This window comes from Pelobates fuscus, chromosome 5, assembly GCF_036172605.1.
Source record: "Pelobates fuscus isolate aPelFus1 chromosome 5, aPelFus1.pri, whole genome shotgun sequence".
NCBI classification, from domain to species: domain Eukaryota; kingdom Metazoa; phylum Chordata; class Amphibia; order Anura; family Pelobatidae; genus Pelobates; species Pelobates fuscus.
The window spans coordinates 13,752,747-13,769,185 of NC_086321.1; the positions used below are offsets into that span (position 1 = coordinate 13,752,747).

At 43.1% G+C, this 16,439-nt stretch overlaps 1 protein-coding gene across 3 annotated transcripts in view; it reads left to right on the forward strand.

Annotated features, from left to right (window-relative positions):
- Positions 1 to 16,439, forward strand: part of ARSB (arylsulfatase B) — a 105,547-nt gene that overhangs the window by 49,859 nt on the left and 39,249 nt on the right. For all 3 annotated transcript variants that reach the window (XM_063453587.1, XM_063453588.1, XM_063453586.1), the window contains one exon: positions 10,649 to 10,892. In XM_063453587.1, coding sequence (XP_063309657.1) covers positions 10,649 to 10,892 — 244 coding nt within the window. The remainder of the gene's footprint in view (positions 1 to 10,648; positions 10,893 to 16,439) is intronic.

Genomic DNA, 16,439 nt, shown 5'->3' on the forward strand with positions numbered 1-16,439 from the left:
CCCTCTGTTACTGTGTCACTATACCCCACTCCCTCTAGCATGTAAACTCACTGAGCAGGGCCCTCAATCCCTCTGTTACTGTGTCACTATACCCCACTCCCTCTAACATGTAAACACACTGAGCAGGGCCCTCAATCCCTCTGTTACTGTGTCACTATACCCCACTCCCTCTAACATGTAAACTCACTGAGCAGGGCCCTCAATCCCTCTGTTACTGTGTCACTATACCCCACTCCCTCTAGCATGTAAGCTCACTGAGCAGGCCCTCAATCCCTCTGTTACTGTGTCACTATACCCCACTCCCTCTAACATGTAAACTCACTGAGCAGGGCCCTCAATCCCTCTGTTACTGTGTCACTATACCCCACTCCATCTAGCATGTAAACTCACTGAGCAGGCCCCCAATCCCTCTGTTACTGTGTCACTATACCCACTCCCTCTAGCATGTAAGCTCACTGAGCAGGGCCCTCAATCCCTCTGTTACTGTGTCACTATACCCACTCCCTCTAGCATGTAAGCTCATTGAGCAGGACCCTCAATCCCTCTGTTACTGTGTCACTATACCCCACTCCCTCTAGCATGTAAACTCACTGAGCAGGGCCCTCAATCCCTCTGTTACTATGTCACTATACCCCACTCCCTCTAACATGTAAACTCACTGAGCTGGGCCCTCAATCCCTCTGTTACTGTGTCACTATACCCCACTCCCTCTAACATGTAAACTCACTGAGCAGGGCCCTCAATCCCTCTGTTACTGTGTCACTATACCCCACTCCCTCTAACATGTAAACTCACTGAGCAGGGCCCTCAATCCCTCTGTTACTGTGTCACTATACCCCACTCCCTCTAACATGTAAACTCACTGAGCAGGCCCTCAATCCCTCTGTTACTGTGTCACTATACCCCACTCCATCTAGCATGTAAACTCACTGAGCAGGGCCCTCAATCCCTCTGTTACTGTGTCACTATACCCCACTCCCTCTAACATGTAAACTCACTGAGCAGGGCCCTCAATCCCTCTGTTACTGTGTTACTATACCCCACTCCCTCTAACATGTAAACTCACTGAGCAGGCCCCCAATCCCTCTGTTACTGTGTCACTATACCCCACTCCCTCTAGCATGTAAGCTCATTGAGCAGGGCCCTCAATCCCTCTGTTACTGTGTCACTATACCCACTCCCTCTAGCATGTAAGCTCATTGAGCAGGGCCCTCAGAGCTCCTAGAAAAGATGGACATTAGGGTAGAAAAAAGGGACAGAGGGATTTTGGTCCAAAACAAGGACTGTCCCTCTTAAATATTAGAAATGCTTAAACTCCGAGTATTCCTGCTTATTGAAATGTATCAAAATAAACCTCCGAGCTTATTTTGTTCCCTCTTTTTCATACTATTAGAAATCGATAGATATTTTTTAATCACAGTTACTTTATAGAAGGATTTCTTCGACAGTGTGTATAGACCATCATATTGCTTTGGGTTGGCATTATTACTTTTCATCTCGAACATTGCGAGGTACAGTTAATGTGGTACTGTCACCGTCTGGGAGCTTTGCATAATTTGCAAAGACCCCCGTCGGTGACATCGCCGGGGGGGGAAGGGGGTAGGTGCAGGGAAACTTTTCTTCCAGCCGGTCCTAGCTCTTCAGCATGCGCAAGAGTCAGCAGTGAGGTCTATGGAGGATCCCACAAGGACGTAGGATTCGCCATGGATCCAGCTACTGTATCTGCAGCCGTCACTGGTGATGGTTGGGAGTTTGACACTTCTAGACGGCGGTAACTCCACCAAGTGTCTAGAAGTCAGGTGTTGGAAAAATAATGAGAGAAAGTAGTCATTACTATGTCTCAGCATATGTTTCGAGTAGGTTGTAATTTCAGTGAAATTCCATCATAGTCAGTACGAGTTTTTCGCTAAGATTTTATCTTTATTAAATACTCATCTAATTGGGATTGGTGATAATGCCGCTTTAATAGTTGCTGTTTATCGGTTGTTGGTCTGTTCTTTCTGTGTGTGATATCTCTGTTACTAATCGTTCCCGTGTATTCACACCTGATTAAAAGATTTCATTGTGTTACAGTGTTACAGCATTGTGCAACATGAAGGCATGTTGTAAAATCAGCCCGTAAAGGCATCTGTAATATTTCACTTCAGGCCCCATTAAAGCCTGTTTTCCAATAAATCCGTGAAAGCAGCCTGGAGATTGAAAGAACAGATGGTCCTGGCTTCCTATACAAGTCCGTTTCCTCCGCTCTCGAAATCCAACCACAGACGGTCTGGTATGACTGCTGGTCAGAGGGACTTGTGCTGGCTGTGAATGGGTTAATATATAAAGAAAGTCCTGGTGGTTATTCCATAGATCCACAGGATGACACTTTGGCTGACGGCACTACACAGCCTGTAAACCGTTCAGATGTATCAATTTAATAAGGATTCGCAGATAATTTAATAGTCACAGAGTGAATTGTCAAAAATTAAAACCATTTCAAATTTTATGCCAAAATGATTATTATTATTATTATTTCTATAGCACCAACATATTCTGCCATGCAGTACAATAGAGGGAATATGGACATAATGAACACAAAGACCCTGCCTGTGAGCTTACAATTTAGCAAATACAGTGCCTTTATACAAAGTTCTTAGCAAGATACCTCGCGAGCGGAGACGTGAGGGTGCAGGTGGAGACGCGAGGGTTGCGGGTGGAGACGTGTGGGTGTTTGAAGTTGATGGCCGTAGATCTAGGGACGTATGTCAATACTGACTAGCTTGTAAGGTAGTGAAAGAGTTAAGGTTAGAGGCAGCTGAGAGGACATGCTATAACCAAAGAGCCATGGTGGGCACCTCTTAAGGGTAGCAACATTTTTGACAATATCTACATTTGAAAGTTGGTGATTTTTGTTTTAATTTTATTTCAGCTATATTGGCCTAAATCTTGAGATTCATTTAGAATTTACATTGAATTCCTGCCAATTCACACTTTAGTCAATTAGCATAACACTGTTGAAGAATTGCTGTATACTGGTAGTTGAGGGCCCATGATTCAGAAGTCCTGCTTCAGGCCTTGAGTTCTGTACTGCCATCTAGTGGTGAATGTCTAGGTGGCAACCATTGCTGGGTGTCCATAAAGTCACACTAAGGGTTTGGAGTACACATCTGTATTGCTAATGCTATATTGTCCCCATTCCTACTCTTTTTCAGGGCCACCAACGCCAGTGCATTAAAAATAATGCATAAAAAATAAATGTTTTACTCCCTTTTTTTCCAGCACCGAGACTCCCTTGGTGCATCTCCTCACTCCACCTTTCACGACGTCATGGCCTCCACCGCCAATGTCCAACATAACGCATTGGGGACCTAATGTGCAGCAAGCACCCTGTGTGAATTCCCATAGGAAAGGTTTACTCGGTCCGTGCAGTGGAAGCTCCTTTAGTGGCAGTTATACCGACGGCCGCTATAGATGGACATAAAGGAACATTATACCATGTGGAATACAATGTGCATTGCTAACGCTATAGAGACCTTGTCACCATGACCAGGCCGCCTGTGATAACAGAAATCGATGATTTCAGCCAATCCGATGCTTTCTCATAGAACAGACCTGGACAAGTTTGCTTGGAATCTAGGAGCCAGTTTTTTTTTTTTTGTTTTTTACTTCTAAAGCTTTATTTTCAATGCAATGCAAAATACAATTCTTAAAAATACCCTATAGTCACCAGAACCGCTACAGCTTAATGCAATGGTTCTGATTTCCACATTGAAAACCTGCAGAGACAGGCTATAAACTTTTACATTGCTGCCTGTTAACTCCTCTAGTGACTGTCACTCAGTAACTACTAACTCCTCTAGGAACTGTCACTCAGTAACTAACTCCTCTCGTGACTGTCACTCAGCAACTACTAACTCCTCTAGTGACTGTCACTCAGTAACTACTAACTCCTCTAGTGACTGTCACTCAGTAACTAACTCCTCTAGTAACTGTCACTCAGTAACTACTAACTCCTCTAGTGACTGTCACTCAGTAACTACTAACTCCTCTAGTAACTGTCACTCAGTAACTAACTCCTCTCGTGACTGTCACTCAGATATATCTGCATGGAAGTATTGAATGTTCCCGTGGAGATGTATTGATTCAATGTATCTCTATTAGGAAACACTGATTGGCCAGGGCTGCGTTTTGTAGCGCATGCACAATATCCTCCCAATGTTTTCCTATGGGATTGATTATCTCCGCCACGGAGGCAGGGTCAGCCACAGCGAGACCAACACGGTGTGGGAATAAAGTGTGTGGCTGCTGTAATTTCCCTGTTCTACTTGCTCTGCTCCCTCGCGTGCTGTTTAGTGAAGCTTACGGCTCCCTCTCCGCTTGGTTCCGTTCTGCATACCCTAAACAGGCTGACAAACACCCAGGTGTCTGGACAAAATTCCTAGTTGCCATGGCAACCGGGTGCCTGGGATTTGTCGAGCCTTGTCCTAGGAAAACGCTGAGCCAATCAGATGGTCTCGCTAAGAACAGCTGACTGAAATAGTGGAGTTTTACTCAGTTTTCTCATGGAAGTGGCAGTCATTCATACTTACAGCCACTTGAGGCAGTTAACCCTGCAGATAAAACACAGCCATTCATGTAGAACAGGAATGTTTCCAGGTTTAGGGTTAAAACAGGGGGGAGGGGACATTGTATCCAGTCCAGTTCATTGTAACAATGTGGTCTGGGTGCCTATAGTGTCCCTTTAAATTTTACAAAAACTGTAACTTGTGTTTTTGTGGAGTTTGAACATTTCGCCCGTTGTCTCATATGAAAACAGTCCATGCGCCATGATACCACAGGTCTAAATGGAGACGTTTCTTAGGATGGATTAGTTGGCTGCCACCTGCAGTGTGTGACATCCGGAATGGGAATAATTGGAGCACACAATGTTTCCCCATGTTGGGGCTATACCAGGTGCATGTGGAGCCTGTTACTCGAGCACTTGTAATGGGTATTTTGTGGATCTTTACTTTGCATTGGTTCATCAGACCCACAGAAATAGGATGATCAATTTAGTATATTTTTCTTCTGTCAAATTACAGTTTGAAGTGGACAGATATTATTTGGACAACAGCCAAAGCTACGTGAAAGGTTTCACGTTAGTCAGCCACTGTCCCCTAACCTGATTGGTTAAAGTGCAATGTTAGCAGACAAAACTTCTGCAACATCTGTCCTGTGTTTCACACAAGTAAAAGCACCTTGTGTACATGTCAATGTTTACTTACTCTGTAATACAGTGGTTTCTTACAGCGTCTACTATGACAAATCTGGGATTTCATTCCTGACTCAATTCTTCTGATTTAAAGTGACTTTAATGGCCCATTAAAGTGGGCGCGTGTGCGTGTGTGTGCGTGTGTGTGTGTGTGTGTGTGCAGGTGCTCCAAATGAAATTTCCTAAATCACGGCAGGTAGCAAGAGGTGCAAATACCTCCCAATCGAAATCTTCCGTTCTGTGTGCTTTAATATGAATATGGGAAAATCATTACAATCATTTCACAAGAACGTCTCGTATTATACAGATTTATTTACTTCTTCATGAAATACAGATTTTAAAGATAATAGAAAATGTTGATGTTCCATCAGCTGGGTCTGTGTGTGTCTGTGGTTTTTCCATGCGTAATCCATTGCATTTGCTGTGTCATCATCAAAATTCCGCAGGGGATCACTTGTGTGTTCTGGACCGTGATTTGGATCCCAAGCCTCGCTCCCCACCCCGCTGTTATTGTTGGTCGAGTCTAAAGCTCATTGAGAACACAAACACGGCCCGTTTTGATTGGTCGGTGGAATTGTTGTCGGAATGGCTGTCAGCCGGCTGCCAAACTGTCTGCACAGCCTTCCTGTGCTCTTTGCTGCTAAGCTTCATACGCCAATTGTTCACGTTTAGCCTACTTTCTTTCTGTTTTACTTAAAATCTTTTCCAGCTGTATCCTGAGATGGCAACTGGCAAAAGCCTTAAATTGGGCCCAGATTGCTCTGTTTATTTTGCGTGAGATAAGCAACAAAATACCATAAAGTTACCGTTGTACTCCTTAAAGGAGTCGTGCAGTAAGGAAATCCAATCTGCTCGAGGGGATGTGGCCACTGACAGATTATTCCCATCGCTATATTTCTATCGAGATACTCCGTTCAGGCCTAAGAAATGCTGAATGCCTCTATGTTATTCCTGGTCAGACACATAATTAATCAAATGGTGGGCAGTGCTTGCATTATATTACAGATAAAATATCTTTTTATCTATTGTCCCGTAGTTAAATAAAGGCAAAACTGGGGGGGAATTCTCTTTACATTTTTGTTTCTTTTTGTGGATGGCATGCGGTGTGTACCTGGGATGGTAAGGTGACACTGTGTTCACTGAGAGGTTTGAATATCACCAGCCATGACAGCGCAATATATTTATAATTTACCTGTTAAAGGTTTGCTCTTCCAATGTGGCGTATCACATTTTCTGGGGTAGAGAAGTTTGGTTCCAAAACCGTAAATTGAGCGACATTGCCATGTTTAAGATTGTGAAATCTGGGATTTCTTGTAAAATGAGGTGGGGGTTGGCATGGTACAATAATAGGATGATGACTTTGAAGGTCATATCTGAGAATGTCTCTGTTTATAGAAACGTTATCCAATAAATAATGCCTATATAAAGCTGGTCCACAATGCTATCATCTCTCGCCTTGACCACAGCAATACGCTTCTCACTGGTCCTATGCATTCCCAGCTAGCCCTGTAACAGTTATCTCCTTACCGCAGATTCTTATACCAAAATTAGCCTTTTACAAGGAGAATGTCTGCTGCTTTGTGTATGTTATCCACAAACAGAACCAACTGCAGCCAAAACATTCGGCTACTGGCAGACAATCAGAGGAAGGCTCACAGAACAACTGCTACAGTTCTATTTACTGTTTTCCTGGAATAAACATCATTGAAAATCAAACCATTCGGGGACTTCGTGAAATATTCAATATTCAGTCTGAGATGAATTTTATTGTTAATTTATACATTGAATGAAACAGCCTGTGTGTAGTGAGGTCGACCTGGGGTTAATGGTGAGCCACTCACGGAAGCTATAATGAGACACACAGTTTGCAATGTACAATTTTATTATAAATGAGGTGACCTTTTAATGCTATGTGGGTGCATATATGTATTTTTTATTAAACGAACACGTTTTGCCCGAGTTTTTCACACACCTAAAATAAGCTAAATAAAAAAACATCACTGACTGTGTAAGAAGGTCATTATAACCATATGTACCGGAATGTGTACAGCTCTTCGGAGTGTCTCCGCTACATCATCCAGTGGCACACAAGCTTTCCAAGATATTTACTTTAAATATCCAACTGGTACAAACCTTTAACTACCATAATGCTTTGCCTCTGGATGTTCCACTAATTACTGATAACATGGTGTTTTATCGGTTGCCAAATGAGGTTCTTCCAGCTGAGACACGGCCGATCGTAATAGGGGTGAGAATGACTGCTTTACTGCAGATGACTGTTTTGATGTTCTACAGCATCAGCTAAGTTAATACACATTTCATGCATGGACTGTCCCTTTAATTCTGTCCGTGACTTGATTCTTGTTAATTATGCCAATTTTAATTTGCGTGAAATGTGACTTATACAATGAGGCTCATCTGTCTCAGTTGCCATTCGTTATTTGCTCCTACTGTATGGAAAAAATAATTTCCTGTATTTAAATATATATATATGTTTAATTTAATTTAAAATACCAGTCTGGACATGAAAATCTCCAGTCTGCTCATACATTCTGTAGTCATATCTAAATATTCAATCATACATACCTGCAGGTGCCTACCACCCACTCTGCCTGGTCATCTCCACTTACTAAACTCGACATGGCTGTAGTGGCCCACAATTTTTGAATATACTTTCACATTTATTCTGTTAATGGATCCTCAGAGTTCCCCTCCTCACGTAGCCTCAATCCTGATCTGTTTATACCAGTTATTTGTATTTTATGTATTTTTACGTCTTCCCACGTTCCAATACTACAGAACATAATAAGTAAGACACTCAAAAACAAGCAGTCTTTATAATATATGAGATTCCGATACCCTAGAATATGGATTGGGAGCCTAGGTGGACGTTGCCACTGATGAAACCCAATAATCTTGCAGGTGGACCTTTCTGAGGACCAAGTAGATGTTCTAAGGCACCTGGTGAATGGGGTAACCACCAATTAATCTGACTCGGCTAGAGAGGAGAATATCTGCAACATTCCACTTTGGAAGGTGCTTGGGGGATACCAGGAACATTTTGGAATTGTTGTCTTAACTGTAAAATATCTGATATGGAGAGGGTTAAGTGCATGCTGAGATTTAACTAAAAACTGGGTGATGAAGTGAGGGAGCTGGTAAGGAATTGGGAGGCAGAAGATGCAAGGGGGTCATTTAAACAAGGCAATGGGGCCAGCGAATAATTCTGTGATGGAAGGTTTTTAACTCTGCCAGATGGATTATTTGTTTCCAAGAATAAGACTGTCAAAACTAGAATTGGTACGTAAACCGAAATAAGAAGAATGGTCGTTAATCGTTTACTTATGAATTAATAATTAAAAACACAACACAAAACCATTTGACAGGAAACCAATGGAGGATAAATTGTTCTTTAAAGCCGTGGTGATGACAAGTTAGCGTTCAGGTACTTATACCGTTAATGTATGCGCTGTCCTGGAGATAACACCCCACCTCCAAAGAATGCGTACAGCGTCTCACAATCCTCGGTATGTGGCTGATCGCGAACGGTTGGGATTGTGCTGTATTAGTTGGGGGCTGGACGGCTCTATATGCAGCTGGTCCATTGCTGCTATGCCACTAACATAATGCTAACATCCCTGGAGGTCTAATAAATAAATACCAGGGCACCTTGAAATGTATGCACGTCCTATTCGTTTTAGCTAGAACAGTTCTTAAAAGAAGGATACAAATTAAAACCCTATTTAAAGCAGAATTGTCACCTCTCTGGATTGCTCCTTCACCCAATTAAAATTGTTTTCCTGACACTCTAGCTCCCTATAGTGCCCCCCGCCCTCTAATGCTTTCCTACGGGGTTTTGGGTGACTCTGGATGTCTTCATACTTACCGTGAGGACATCCAGCATCAGTTAGGCGAACAAAGGTCACCCAACGACCTGGAAATCCACAGCAACTAGATGTGGAGTTTACCCTCAAAGGTAATTATTGCAGTTTATTAAAAAGTGCAATAATTACAATTGAAGGGTAAAGGGACCTGGGGTAGTGCACCCAGCCCACTTCAATGAGCTGAAGTTGTCTGGGTGCCTATAGTGTCCATTTTTATAAATACATCTACTGGGGTAAGAAGCAGCAGAGGTAAGTAAAAACTAGGACAACACTTGGCACGGCAAAGGTTCAGCTAATTAACATGCCATGCCCTGACTGTGCCAGGACAGATAAACATGCAATTACAAATAAAACATATTGTGACAAAGGTAATTTCGTTTCTGTCAATGAACCACTAGCTGTGTTGGTGATGGAGTTATTAGATGGGAGCTTTCCTCATTGTCTCTGTCCAATCAGAGGTAAATGAACCTCGGGCAGTGCATCTGACAGGTACTGCAACTCATATAAAGCTCAGCGAGGTGTTGTTTGCAGCGGCTACTACAGAACACTTTTTAGAAATAGGACTTTACTGGTTTCATTTCTGACTGTATTGCCGGTGTGTTCATTGGCATTTTAACCTGGAAATGAAACAGGAAAAGTGATCAACACATGAATGCTCGAGGGACGAATTCCTGAGATGGGGAAATGGTTCTTGTAAACTGGGCAAGAATAACGTGGCCTCTTTATTATTATATCGTATAACATTTAGAATATGTCAGGCATTAAATAGAGCATAATGTGTAAAAGAAAACATGTAGCCGGTGTCAGTGACCCCCCACCCCCCACCAGTAGGAAATCTGGACGATACTGACACTGTATATCAAAATCACGCAGGATGAGAGAATACAAAAAATATATACTTTACCGTTTTTTTAGAGATTGTGCTGTTTTTGTGTTATTGCAAACAGAGAATGCATTGAAATAAAGAAAATATTTAGACTTTCCTGCGTTGGCTAAAGATACTGCTTTGCAATTAGTTACTCAGCATCTCCAGCCGTCTGTAACGGGAGGGACTAACCTGCAGGACTCATCATGACAAACGCATTTTTTTCTAAAAGAACTTATCATTAATCCTTAGCACGGCTACAAATAGATTTTTTTTTCTTAATGCAACACAATCCGGGAGACTGCACAGGCTGGAAGGGCATGGGGGTGCATAGATTATTTCTGTGACATCTGTGAGTGGGTTGGGTTAAATTTGCAATTTTTGAAAACGTATGCAGTTCAAATACTTCATTCACTAAAGTGTGAATTGTAAAATGTTCTATGATGTGGCTTAGATTAGATTTGCCAAGAGGACCACTTTAAGCAGTCATTCAATTAGCCTTCTCCAAACCCCCTGTAGTAAAACATCTTATTCTTTTGTTATTGGTGAAATTCTGGGACACAGGTCCACCAGGAGATACTCTGGCAATGCTTCGTATTTTGGAACTCTGGACTACACTGGAATTTGTTGTAACTGTTCCACATTTATGGCCTTCATGCTTTGCAGATAACGGTGGGCAGACATTGTCCGGAGGGAACAACTGGCCTCTTCGAGGAAGAAAGTGGACCCTTTGGGAAGGTGGCGTGAGAGGTGTTGGCTTTGTTACAAGTTCCCTGTTAAAACAGAAAGGAATAGCCAGTAAAGAACTGATCCATATCTCAGACTGGCTCCCCACCTTGGTGCACCTGGCTGGGGGCTCCACCAATGGCACAAAACCCCTAGATGGCTTCGATGTATGGAAAACTATCAGGTAATCTATTCCTAATTTCACATTACATTGTATCAATCAAATTAAATAACTACAAAAGGTGAGATGTGTCCCCTAGTCTTTGATTTTTTTACTGTAGACATTTAGCATGAAATATGCAAGTCAATAAAAGTCATTAACAGAGTAATTAGACCATAGTAGAATAGTGGAGTAAAATACATCCTAGTGCAAGTTCTGCTCTGATTATTTTGCAATATTTTCCCAATATTTGGATGTATTGATCGAAACCTGTTGTTGATTTGACACATTTTCCCTTTATTGAAATAAAATGTGTAATCGGATGGCAAGAATGAGCTATCGCAACAAGCGGGATATGAACATTTATGATTATGTAACTATAGAACCAATTTCTTTTTCCAGCATTTCCTACTTCCCTTTCTAAATATTAGGGCTGATTAGGATCTCTTTAATAAAAGAGACCTGAGTGTCCTAGAAGGACAGTAAATAAATGGTTATTTTCATTGGGAAAGGAATGTTTCTTAGACCTGTTTTGATCTCTCAGTAATATATGAGCACTTCCCAATAAGGACTTTTCAATCATTTCTCAGCAATTGTCTTTTCACATCCAAAAACAGTCATTCTGCACATCCGGGAAAAGTTTTTTTGTTTTGTTTTTTTGATCAGCTGAATCAACGATTCACTTTTTCCAAAACTGGAAAAAGTTTGAAGTTACCCCCTTTGTTATTTTTCTTTTAAAAAAAAAAAAAACAACTGTCAATATAAATAATAAGTTACAGTGAATATATTTGAGGAACTTGTAATGGAATAATTTCTGTATAAACATGAACCCCCTGGAGACAAAATGCTCCACAATGCTGTCATCGCCTTTATACCTTTATACCATGTGCCGAAATAGAATATTCTGCTTATTTAACTTAAGCAACTCCCTACAGCTTACACCCAAGTGTCCCTACTTAGGACAGACAGTCCATATTTTTGAGAGTTCATTCCAGTTTGGACTAGGATCCTTAAAAAAAGAATTCTTATGATGGCATACACTGTCAGGAAGGAGTTAATAAGGGTTTGACATTAGCAAAGGTAAGATTAAAATCTATAATAAATCAATGTATCTATAATAAATCTTGTGGGCAGTATGTTCATTTTCACAGGAATGCATTTGGAGTTTTTAAAAATAAATGAAAAATCACCTATACCCAAACCCCCCACATTCAGGCCAAGAGGCCGAACCCGACCCCCCAAACTTACACCTACCCTTCCCTATTTCCCCCACACCCCTTCCTCCTGATTCACACTCTCCCTCTACCCACACACCAACTCCACAGGGGGCGTGCGAGCCGCCTCGGCCGCGGTTGGGGAGCACGAGCAAGGGACACCCCGCTAAAACATATAAAACAGCCAATATAACCTGCATATCCATAAACGGTAAGGGCCTCAACAACCCTTCCAAGAGACATGAACTCATGAGGTGGGCCAACAGAACGGGCGCAGACTTGATACTCCTGCAGGAAACCCATTTTACCCAAGTAAAACCATTCCCCCTCCTGTACCGACACTATAAAGAAAGCCACACAGCCAACTCACCCCTAGGCAAACAAAATAAGGGTAACTATTTTTGTGCGCAAGGCGTGCCCAATAAACATAAAACAGGTAGTTAAAGGTTCATCACCATCTCCGGCCGTGCAGGCATGAACAACTACGCCGTCACCTCAATTTATGCACCAAACACCCGAGACAAACAGTTCTGGGAATTGCTGCAAGCGTACCTAGCCCTTTTCCCTCCCACTATAAAATACTAGGGGAAGACTTCAACACCACCATGTCCCCAGCACTAGACAGGCATCGCCCACGCATCAACCCACACCACCAACCACCCACAACCAAAGCAGACTGTGTGTTGCGGTCGCCAGCCCGCCGAGTCTCACGGCCGTGCCCGACCAGCACGACCGCGCCGACAACACGAGCTTACCTGCTCGTCGGCGAGCCGGGAACCGCTCCCGCAGGTCTTCTGGGGATCACGCCCAAATCCAAGATGGCGCCGACCGCGTGGTCGCGTCTCACTAGCCCCGCCCCCGGGAATTATACCAACGTGTGCGTGACGTCACGCCGTCAACGCACACGCACGTTTTGGGGTCAGAGGTCGCCCTCTGACCAATCAGTGCATAGAGAGGGATATTTAAATCACTAACTCACCCCAGTACTTTGCCATGTCGTGGTTTCCGTTTCCTGGTTTCCTGAGGAGTGCTCATTTTTCGTGTTTCTGATTTCCTGGTATCCTGATCTTGGCTTTTCCCTGGTTATTCAAAATTCTGGTTTCCCTGACTTGGCTTGTCTTTACGGTATTGTGTATTTTCTGGCTTCCCTGACCTCGGCTTTCCCTTTGACCATTCTCTGTCTCTAGCGTATTAGTCCGGCCATTCTAAGGTCCGGTTTACGCTCTGTCCTTTTATTTCCCTTTCCTTATATATGTATATGTTTACATAGTTTCTGCGTGCTGGACCACACTAGTAGTCGCGACATTACGACAGGGCCATGGATACTGCAGAACTATGCAAACATATGATTGCTTGTGAGAGTAGGGTGGAGGATATGGACCACAGGTTAGACCAATTTTCCCAGGCATTTCAGACCTTGCTCCAGAGGACTGCCTATTTAGAGGTCCCTCCTGTACCACCTGTGGTTCCTCCACCTGTAGTGGTTCCCGTACCACATAAACCACCGTCCATAACCCTTTCACCTCCCCCTCGTTATGGAGGTGATTCCAAAGAATTTAGAGGTTTTTTAAACCAAATTGAGTACCACTTCGAAGCCTCCCCAGGTTCATTCCCTACAGATAGATCAAAAATTGGCTATCTGATGAACCAATTAACAGGAAAGGCCTTAACCTGGGCTAACCCCTTATGGGAGAGTGGAGACGCAGTAGCCCGTGATTACAGTGTTTTCCTCACAGCTTTTAAGGCTACTTTTGAACCTAAAGGCAGGGAGAAGAACGCTGCCAAAGCCCTTATGAGAATAAAACAAGACAGTCGCTCTGTAGCCGATTACGCCATAGAGTTCAGAACACTGGCGTCCGAAGTTGACTGGACCAATAGTGGTCTGGTGGCTGCCTTCTCTGAAGGTCTAGTTGAGAGTATACAGGACGAGACCGCAGCTAGAGACCTTCCGGTTAATCTCAATGAGTTTATTGCGTACATGATAGAAATCGATAACAGGCTCAGAGAAAGAGAGAAAAACAAACAACGTAATAGACGTCCTAATTTGTCCATAGCCCCTCGTTTCTCTAATCCAGTGGTGAGTAGCCAAGCTCCTCCAGAACCTAAACCCATGCAATTGGGTAGTGCTAAACACACTGAGGCAGAGAGACAACACAGACGTAACGAAGGGCTATGTATGTATTGTGGCAAGAAGGGGCATCAAAGATTGTCATGCCCGGTTCGGCCGGAAAACTTGCACACCTAAGGCACGTACGGGGACCGACCTTAGGTGTGATGTATATGTCCCCTAAATTGACTAAGAACCGTTTCCTTGTCAGAGTTACCATGTCTTTTAAGAAAACCACTGTTCAGTGTGAGGCTATGATTGACTCTGGGGCAGCGGAGAATTTCCTAGACAAAGAATTCTCTGCAAAATATCTCCTGCCCTTAAGACAGAAAGAGAGACCTATAGCAGTCGAGGCCATTGATGGAAAGCCTCTTACCCAGCCTTTCATCACACACAAAACTCTGCCAATCACTGTCTCAGTGGGTATTCTTCACTCTGAAGAGATGGTCTTTCAAATCATATCTTCACCTACATGTCCGATAATACTCAGTTTCCCTTGGCTCCTGAAACACAATCCACGTTTGGATTGGGTTGAAGGAGAGATTGTGAGTTGGGGTGAGAGATGCAAAGGTGTTTGCTTAAAGCAGATACCACAACCAATTGGTACCATTAATGTTCCTATTGCATCTCCCCTGACCACACAGATACCGCCGCAGTATTTGGATTTAAAGGAGGTATTCAACAAAGCCCAGTCAGAGGGGTTACCTCCACATAGACCCTATGACTGTGCCATAAATGTATTACCAGGTACTATGCCTCCCAAGGGAGGAGTTTATGCTTTGTCCCCCCAAGAAAATCTTTGTTTAGAAGAGTATATAAAGGATGCTCTCAGAAAGGGTCATATCCGTAGGTCCTCCTCACCCGCCAGGGGTTGGGTTCTTCTTTGTCTCTAAAAAAGGAGACCTACGCCCCTGTATAGACTGTAGGGGTTTGAATAAGATTACGATAAAAAACGCCTACCCTATTCCCCTTATATCAGAGCTGTTTGACAGATTGAAAGGAGCTCGAGTCTTCACTAAACTCGATCTCAGAAGTGCGTACAACCTAGTCAGGATTAAGGACGGTCACGAATGGGTGACCGCATTTAACACAAGAATGGGACATTACGAATACCTGGTTATGCCGTTTGGATTATGCAACGCTCCAGCGGTATTCCAGGATTTTATTGACGATGTCCTAAGAGAGTACCTTCACATGTTCGTTCTAGTGAACCTGGACGACATTCTCATCTATTCTCCAGACCTAGAGACACACCACGAACATGTGAGAGTAGTACTTAAAACCCTGTTACAGAACGGTCTTTACTGTAAACTGGAGAAATGCCAGTTTGACCAAACGGAGATACAATTCCTTGGATATGTTATATCTCCGTCCGGTTTCCAGATGGATCCCCGCAAGCTGGAGGCAGTCTTACAGTGGCCGTTGCCCAAGGGCCTTAAAGCTACACAACGCTTTATAGGTTTTGCGAATTACTACCGCAAATTTATTAAAGGGTTTTCTTCTGTAATTTCTCCTATAACCAATTTAATCAAAAAAGGAGCAAATTGCATATCTTGGCCCAAAGAAGCAAGAGAGGCATTTGAACAGTTAAAATCTTTATTTTCCTCAGCACCTGTCCTGACCCATCCTGATCCAACCAAGCCATTTATCCTAGAAGTGGATGCGTCAGAAACAGGAGTTGGAGCCATTCTGTCTCAGAGAGAAAATCCTGATACGCCTTTACATCCCTGTGGATTTTACTCTCGCAAACTCAAACCTGCAGAGAAGAACTATGACATAGGGAATAGGGAACTTTTGGCCATTGTACTTGTCCTTAAGGAATGGAGGCATCTCTTGGAAGGTTCCAAAGAGCCACTTTTGATCTTCACTGATCATAAGAATTTGGCTTATATTGGGGACGCTAAGAGATTGTCCTCTCGTCAGGCTAGATGGTCATTGTTCCTCTCCCGATTCAATTTCGTAATTACTTATAGGCCTGGAACTAAAAACACAAAGGCAGATGCACTTTCTAGGCAGTTTGAGACAGATGAAGTTCCTGAACAAGAGAGATTTCCTATCATACCTCCAGAATGCCTCATTGCCACCACAGTTTCCGAAGTGTCTTCTCCACTCTTCTGTGCCATAATAGCAGATCAAACTCAGGCACCCGTGGGAAAACCTCCGGATAAACTGTATGTGTCACCTCCGTTAAGAAAAAAGGTACTTGATTTATTCCATGATAACCTCACAGCAGGTCATCCTGGAGTTCAT